The sequence below is a fragment of the Electrophorus electricus genome, chromosome 14 (assembly GCF_041902795.1).
Source record: "Electrophorus electricus isolate QZ-2024a chromosome 14, ASM4190279v1, whole genome shotgun sequence".
Taxonomy (NCBI): Eukaryota; Metazoa; Chordata; class Actinopteri; order Gymnotiformes; family Gymnotidae; genus Electrophorus; species Electrophorus electricus.
In genome coordinates this window covers 21,355,809-21,365,000 of record NC_137510.1, presented here as the reverse complement: position 1 = coordinate 21,365,000, position 9,192 = coordinate 21,355,809, and the positions used below count along the sequence as shown (strand labels likewise).

Genomic DNA, 9,192 nt, shown 5'->3' with positions numbered 1-9,192 from the left:
AAGCAAATAGTAGTGCTTTGTGTGTTGCAAGCAGCCTACCCCATGATACCATAACTACTTCCTGAGCTGCCTCGTCTGGGCTTAGTTACCTGGCTAAGTAAAAGGGGTCTTACTGTACATGTTACAGTTAACATGACTAGTAGTAGTGAGTCCAGTTCAACATGAGGACAGGGAAACCAAGCATTGTGTACCTAGATAGGTACCAGATTCACCCTGGCAATCAAATTCTAACATTGTTCCAGCAGCTGTGTATGTGTGCCTTTTGGCCAGTAAAGGATTTATCAAACGGTCAGTAAACTCAGGTGGATGTTAATAGTTCAGGTTCAGGCTTGTTCTGAAGCACATATTTCACATCTTTTTAAGGTTCCTTTCAAGTGCAAAGAATTGGGGGTTAGAAACCAGAGCGAGTATTATACCCTTTCATTGTTCATAATATAAAAATGTAGCCGAGATTCAAAGCATCACACTGCTTTTAAATACATAATCTCACTGGATTATCTAGCATTTAGACTGTGGTTCTTGTCTGGAGTTTTTCAGTGTAGTCTAAATGAATGGAATCAGCAGACTCCTGGAGCGTGGCAGAATACCTGCTACTGTTTCCTAACCCTGTATGCACTTATACAGTTTCTTCGTAATATGTGATTGCATTGTTTCATTGTGTCTTGCCACTAGGAATTAAAAGTCTTAGTGTGTTTTTTATATATAGTACACTTTACACTTTTCCAGGAAAAATCATAAATTTTTTCACATTTAATTTTAAATGTTTTTTAATTTTTATTTTTTTAACAAACTTATATAATAAAATGATAATAAAGGCATTATTTATGGTAAAGTTAAGTAACATTGACCATAAAGGGAAACTTTATTATATGTCACTCCTTTCTGTAGTACACAGATCTAGAATTAGCCATCAACATGCTGGTGACACAGTTCCATGCAGCGTCTGCTAATGAGGGTCCCACTTTGACAGCGGAAGAGTTCCAAAGTATGGTCTCCAAAGAGCTGCCTACTATGGTGAAGGTAAGCTGACCTCATAACAGAAAATGTGTAATACTATGTGGGTAGTAACACAGTAGGACTCCTCAATATGGTGAACCCTATAACTCTTCTTCAGCCAAATTAAATCTACTGGGAAAACTAATATTCTACACTGATTAACTCATTCAGCTCTATTTTTCAATGGAAGGTATTAGAAAATGTGTTTTGTTATAGGCTTTACAATGTTTTTACTCATTATTTTCTAATAAATGCTTACACACAAAAGCAATGCAAATTCTAACACTCAAAATGGACGTGCTTTAGTGTCTGATGTTGATATGGTGAATGTGAACCGGGTAACCATTTTATGAGTTTAAGAGGGATAATGTTTTATGCATTTCTTTTATAGACTCCTGGGGATCCGGAGGGTTTAAACCAGCTTCTGAAAGACATGGATGTGACGGAAGGGCAGGGAGTCACCTTTAAGGACTTTTGGAAGCTGGTAAATTCCCTGGCAAGCACCCAGTTTGGGCTGTTTCAGAAAGACAAAAATGTAAAGTGTACTTGCCTGTTACTTTGAGACCAAGGCAAGCAAATAGCCCAACCAATCAAACTACTCAAATAAGCCCCTCCCAGTGCCTGTACTCTTGTGGAAAATCAGCAGGCTCTCAATCAGGCACCTTGTTCTCATGTTATCACATTTCCTAGGTGACCCCCGCTTGTAACTTGAAAGGTTAAACAATGATAGTGTAGTAACTTAGATGTACACATGGGCTAGACTAATGTTATGAGAAGAAGCAGCCTTTCTTATTTGTTGATGTGCTCTGGTGCTGCAGGTATTTGATTTGACATTTTTCAATCAGCCTGCCTTTTGCAATATTTTTGTATAATAATGATAATTGCAATAGAGACTGAAGCATTATCATGATGTGTAGTGTGGTTTCTGTTGTTTCAAGACAATTTTTTGATGTTTCTCTGTAGCACACAATATATTTTCTTGTGCAGTGGGAAAAGTTAGACTGAAATTTCTCAGTGTAAATGAAGATGTGACATAATAAACATGTAATTGTATTTTGGCATCCAGTGAAATGTTGTGATATTTTATGGTGAGAAACTAAATTTCAGCAGTGGCACTACTGGAATTTATGTTTAAGCTATTCTCCACCAAACAACTGTAAACAATGCCTTCTCGGCTCAAGTATGATGTACATGTCAGGTAGATACATGTCATCCACCTACATAATACCCAGTAACAGGGCTGACTGACCAGGATTGCAAAATGCCTCCAACAAGTTTAGAGGGCACTTGAGTGTCAACTGCCCTAAGCCACACAAATCATTGGAACAAATGAGTATCATGATTAACTCATGTCACACTGACAATTATTGCCACGTTTCACAAATTTTGCTTCAAATTCTGTTTGCTGAGAACTATAATGCCTGTGCCAAAAAGCAAGCATATGTAACAGTGTTCACCTTGTGCTAGACATTCATACCCAACTGTATTGTGCCATATGAATGCTATATCCTAGGAGTAGGCTTTTCAGCTACCTGCAGCATCCAGTCATCATGGGGAGAAAACATTTCATCTCTGCTGTGTCATATTTACCTCTGTTTATCTTCTTACCCCCGAAACAAAACGGCCCACTCAGAATAATAGCACAAGTTATCCAGCAGGGGTCAGAAGAGCCCTTGTCTGGCCTCAGAATGCATACATATAAATTATTTTTTTTGTTTTTGCTGTAAGACAGTGACTAGTCATACTTAGATCAGCAGATGATATAACTTATTAAAACAAGCAAGTGCCCCCTTTTAAAAGTTTAATTATACAAGAACAGGACATTCGTCTACAACTTTATTGCAGAAAAAAATGTTTTATATATAAAAAGGGGAGTCTTCACCTTCTTAATGCCCTAACACAATTAGCTTAGTCTGTATAAGTAATATAATTGATTGAAGGTTTGTCAGTAATACATCCCATTGTTGCTTCATGCTTTCTTTTACGCAATAAATCTTCCGAGGGTAATTTGAGGATACATCATTTGTCCTTCAGACTCGAGTCTTTTTTGTTGTTATCTTTGGCACACAAAAATGATAAATTGCAACAATGATCAGTCCACACAATATCACTGGTCTTAAACAGCATTAATTGATTAATTATGGTACAGCATGGCTACATGACACCTTCAGATATAAGAAATTAAATCACTGTCAAGTCATATGTCTCAGATTTCCTATCCACTTGATTCTAACATACCTTCATGGGGCCTAAAATGTTCTCAAGTCTACTCAGGGCCACTTCTGAGACATTGTTCTTAATTACACTGTGGAGCAGAGGTGATGTGGAAATTGTATGAATAAATTGGTGAATTTACATAGCATGTCCTTGCAAAACATCTTTATATAGAGATATGCTAAAATGGTGTGGAATTCATTCACTTAAACTGTTCACACATTATGTCATGAATAAGGTACAGAACTAGACATGTAGGGTGCATAGTCACTGAAGAACATTCAATAGTTTTAGTATATTTCTTAATTAGATTCTGCTTCCTGCTCCCTTGCTGTTCATACACGTCTCTGCTTAGCTCTGCTATCTCAGATGTTTCTCATGTGTTTTTCAAGCTACAGTGTCTGAGCTCATTATTTATAGACAAAACAGTAGCACTAGGCGTTTTTTTTTGTTTTTGTTTTTTTTTTTGTTTAGTGCTACAGCTACAAGAACAGGGAAAGTTCCTATTGGCTATGAAAGATACATTAGAAAATGTCTTCTAGGGGTTTCAGGTCACATAATGTTAAAATGGTTACAGTTTTCTACAGAAAATGGAAGTGTTGGAAATGCGTTTATGGAGCTGGTTTAAGACCACTGACCAGGGGCTTAACTGAGCGGTGGGTAGTGGAGACACAAAAAGCCAGGCCAGCGGAAGGAATAGATGAGGGCCAGAGGAGGATGGGCCCCCCCTTTGAGCCTTGGTTCCTCTCAAGGTTTCTTCCTCATGCTCTAGGCATTTTTTCCTTGCCCTTGGCTTACTCACTGGGGGCTTGGACTCAGACATTTGCAAAGCTGCTTTGTGACCACTGTTGTAAAAAGCGCTATATTACTACATTTGACTTGACTTGAAGCAGATTTTGTGAGTAAAGCTGACTGAAATGAGCAATTGATCCAGGTTAGAGCCAAACCCAAATACCATGCTATTAAAAGGGGAGTTTAATAATCTCTTTATCAATTTAGCACGCTCAACATGCAGTCATTTATCAGTAGTCCTCTGCTTGCATGAAGACCACATATGTTCTCAAGGCTGCTTAAACACTTGGATGCATAAAAGCTGTACATCAAACAGTGTAGCTGTTTTATCTTGGGTCGAGAGAATATTTAGACAAGATGGACTGCACACAAACAAGAAGGGTGTCAAAAGTCTGACGGAGAGCTTAATTTTCCTGGTGCACAGTTTATCCACCCCAATGGCTGGAGACACATTGGCACAAGCACACAAGGATTGCCAAGCAACAGCTGATTCCACCACTCCAAACCCCACAACATCCTCCACCACCAGAAAGACAGCTCTCTACCCCACTGTCAGCAGGAGCTACACCGACCATCATCAAGCAGCGTGGCACATTGATTTTTTAGTACGTCTTCAAAACACAAAGTGTGCCTGTAATCCCTCCTATTCCAGTGCTCATGCAGAACAGGGAGTGTGTCACACTTAAAATGTATTCAGCCTGCAGTAAATAAAATGTGAGTCACAACCTTTGGAGCAAAGCAAACAGGTTACTACATTACTAACTTACTACAGCCATATTAACAGAATCAGCTCCACCAGACTTCATAAATATCTGGTACCAGCTGAAAGGTCAAAGGTACAGCTTATCTATTTAATTGTTCTTTCCAATGCAAGCGGATTTCATTTCATAACTTTATATCTATGTGAAGTTCTGAAAGGTGTGCCAAGAATATCATTAGTAATTGTCTACAGACCTCCGAAGAACACTACAAATTTTATTGACGGAGTTTGTCATGGAGGATTATTTTCCAACTCCCATATAAAATAGGTAAAATGATAAGCAAAACAAAAATAAGCAAAAGAAAAAAACTAATTAACATAAACAAAAATAAAAACAATTATTTAGTACAAATAATCAATTTGAGCAATAAAGGAAGTCAGTCTTTAGAGTGACTAACAATGACTAACTGATGGTGGTGCATAACCTTATATATCCTACAGGACTCCCTAAAGGCAGGGCATCCCTGATCTTCTTTGATTGGCTCGCTCTAATTTTCTTCACCATCTTTTCTGATTGGCTTGCTCTATTTTCTTATATACATATACATATAAATCTTATGTATATATACATATAACTCTTAGATATGTAATGTGAGTTCGGTATGGCTTTGTATGAGCTAAATCTGTTAATCGGTTTTACTGGCCACTACTTTGGTGCTGGAATGCATTTACGTTATCGCTTCCTGATTGGGATGAGCACAGCATGGCACACTTCTGGTACCCAAGGCCAGTTGACTTTACACACATTTGCGTAGCTCAATTCAGCATTCTTTTAGTAACATTTTGTAACATGGAAGTAGATTTTATACAGTAATATAAAAGTGTATACAGTGTAATATAAAAATAGAAAATGCTTATTCTGATTATTATTCTACATGGTTCTTTCCAAAGAAATATGTCACAATTGCTCAAAATGTCACAAGTTATCACTGATTTCTTTTTACAATCTGTTGAGTATCTCTGCAGTTCTGAAAGAATTGCCCAGAATACTACTAGTAATTGTCTAGTAGAACAGTGAGGATGGACTGATAAATTTACAGAAGTAATTTTTTATTTCCACTGATTTTTACCATTTTGTACCTGCTGGTAATTTTAATATACATATTAACAATTCCAAGGAGAATTATGCCACTACATCAGACTGTTGGTCCTTTGCAGCATGTGGCCGGGAGCACACATTGTTGCAGTCACGCTCTAGATCTGGTTATCTCAAAGGGTCTCAACAGATTCTCAGTTTAGAATGCAGCGTTATCAGATCATTACAGTGTGTTCTTTCATATGTGGGTAAATGCATTTGTTTTAACGCAGTTGGTATGAAACCAGATTTCTGATTCTAAAGGACATCTTCAATGAGAGGTTGCATGATTACAATATAATAATATGCAAAGCTAGACAATCTGTTTTATCCAGCATCTACAATAACAATAATAAAATACTCTTCGCCATGGTTGGCAAGCTAATAACCTCTGAATTAATACCAGCTGAGTGATGTATTGAGTTTTGTTTTTTTTTGTGTTTTTTTTACCATTAAAATCCACAATATCAGATAAGCCATTACTATAGTTGTATTAAAATGCTCCAGTTTAGTGCTATTGATTACATTTTAATCAATACAGTAAGTTGCTTCAATCATCCACGTATAGCTTCTTATTTACCAGTTTTTAAGAGAACATGTTTCACTAAATTATATAGATGTCTAGCTAAATTTAAGTCAGGATTTTGACCTACACTTAGTACTGAGACTGCTCTAATTAAGGTAATTAAATTATTTAATCAATGTTGATTTATATAAAGCTTTTTACAACAGCTTCTGTCACAAAGCAACTTTACAAATGTCTGGGTCCAAGCCCCCAGTAACAAGCCAAAGGCCACAGTGGCAAGAACAAACTCCCTGAGGCTGTGAAGTAGAAAGCTCAAGAGGGACCAAGACTCAAATGGGGGAACCCATCCTCCTCCGGTCCGACAACATAATGATATGGACAGAAGTAATGAGCATAAACCAAGAAAACAACAGAGAAACACAATAAAAATTATACTGACAAACATTTCTATGTCTGAAACAATTAGTTGTACTCTAAAGTGCATAACATAATAATGGCATCGCTAATGTGATGAATAATTGCAGAGATAGCGCATGTCACAATAGATAAGCCGAAGGCTTGGGCAGATAGGAAGTTGTCTAGTCTGGACTCGGTGATTAAGGGCGTGTCTGAGTCCTAATCCCAAGACCAGTTGGTGCATGACCAACTCTGGGAAGGTGAGGTTTTCTTTTGTCAGGTATGTCACAAGCAAGAGACTTCATGGTGGTAGAGAATGTGGCTCAGGGACAAGTGAGCAGGGAGGCCTGATCCCAGGTGAACTCCACCTGCATCACGCAGACAGAAAGAACAGGGACTGCTCAGAAAAAGGGAGGGACAGAGAACACGAGAAAACAGAGAAATTAGAACATGAAGGCAGTATATGCTGAGTTATTAATGACGTTTATTTAAGTACAGAATCCGTGAAGATATCAGTTCTACTACTGCACAATCTTAGCACTGCCGCTGATAACACTGACAACAATGGAGCAATGAGTTCATAGCCAGATGGAAGACCCTGGCTTCACCTTTTCTGGTGATTTCAAGGCTAGTTATCAATGGCAGGATTCAGCCACTAAGGGTTTCCATGTTCTGTGGATGGTTCGTAGGGCCTTTGGTAAAATAATTTGTCAGGCCACACCTGGAATGTTGCGTTCAGAAGAATCCTCCTTGACTCGTGAGGGAGAAAATGGCCCTGGAGCACATTTTATGGGTTGGCACTAAGATGGTATGCGGCATGCGAGGCATGGACTATGGCACTAGGCTTGAGACCCTAGGGATGTTCTCCTTGCACTATAGGTGGCTTCGAGGTGACCTCATACTCACCTATCGTATACTCACGCATAAGACTGGACCTGACCTAACTGGGCTATTTACACCAGCTCCCATAGAAGCCCTTCAGGACATTCTATGAAACTGACTAAGCCCAGGTCAGACCGCATCAGACTCGAGGCTCGGCTCTCTAGGTGGGTTATAGACTCGTGGAACTCCCTCCCTGAGGATGTCATCATGGCACCCACACCTGCAGCTTTCAAGCGATGATTGCATGCCCTTTCCCTGCGTCTTACGCGTGTTCCCGCATGTTCCCGCGTGTTCCCGCATGCGTAGTCCCTCTCTTCCTCCTTTACTTCTGAGCACACTTTTTTTTTCTCTTTTTTTTAACGCTTTCTTTTGTTACATTTTTCTTCTGGCTTTGCCTTCATTTTACTAATGACCCGCCTTTCCCCTGCCCACTTAATTATATTTCTTTATTATGTCACATTACAGGTGCCAGTGGGGACAGCTGTCGCTGGTCACTTGGGCCTTATTGGTTGGGATGTGGTTGACTGTGTGTACTACCTTGGTTCCCAGGTACCAGATAGCGGCACTATGCCAATCCCAACGACACGCAACTGGAGGAGCAATCACGGGATTTCTTTCCTAACGTTCCAGTTCCCAACTGAATCTGAATACCTGCAAGGCAGGATCTACTTTGTCAAAATAGAAAATAATACTTCTGAAAGTGTGCCGGTGACTTGTGGTGTACCCATTGGTTTGATTTTTGGCAAAAGACGTGAGGCAAAAATATGCTCAACAAGAAAAGTAATAATTTAAGCTAATTGTATTTGATTGGCTCCTGACAATATAAAAGCAATACGAACATGAAACTTATTTGTCCCACTTTTCCAGATATCCCACTTTTCATAAAATTAGCGTACCATGTATAGATGTTTCAATCCATCCGCTCCTTTGCAACGACAACAACAACAATAATAATTATTATTATAATCTTAAGCAATGTATTAATAAGTATCTTTTTCAGCTGAATTATGTCTATACAGACTGTTAAGGCTGCTGTATAGATTTGCCTCCAGATGTCATATTTCTTTATTGATTATACATTAGCCCATCACAGCAAGATAAAAATGCAATTGATAAAAGTGAGAAGGGTGATGTATTTTATGAACATGTCATAAGATACATAAGAGAAAGTCTAATTAGTAGTATTAATGTCCATGGCTAAATCTTTGTATTTCCTTTCGGCCATAGTTTCTCTGAATTTGCCTGAGCACAAATGTATAGAAAGAGGCCTATTTAAATTACGTTTTTAAGTTTACAATACAAATATACACATATTTAATTGTGAACAAAATTGTTAAAATTATATGTAATACAAGATCTCAATTTAGTTATTAGACATGAGTTGTTTAAAGTTTTAGGAAATTATATAATAAACACGGTTACCACTTTTTGTGAACTGAAAGTGCAAAGAACTGCGTTAAAAAGGACCTCTATTATGAAACGCATTTCCACTCGACTAGACCACGCGAGACTAACTCGTACTTCAGCCTGCGCGAGGGGGAGTTTCTCTCT

General features: G+C 38.4%; 1 protein-coding gene across 1 annotated transcript in view; it reads left to right on the top strand.

Moving 5' to 3' along the window:
- The window catches only part of s100v1 (S100 calcium binding protein V1), a 2,715-nt gene extending 658 nt beyond the window's left edge, over positions 1-2,057 (top strand). Inside the window, exons 2-3 of the mRNA XM_027000028.3 lie at positions 889-1,020; positions 1,388-2,057. Coding sequence (XP_026855829.2) covers positions 889-1,020; positions 1,388-1,558 — 303 coding nt within the window. The 3' untranslated portion in view covers positions 1,559-2,057. The remainder of the gene's footprint in view (positions 1-888; positions 1,021-1,387) is intronic.
- The last annotated feature ends 7,135 nt before the right edge of the window (positions 2,058-9,192 follow it).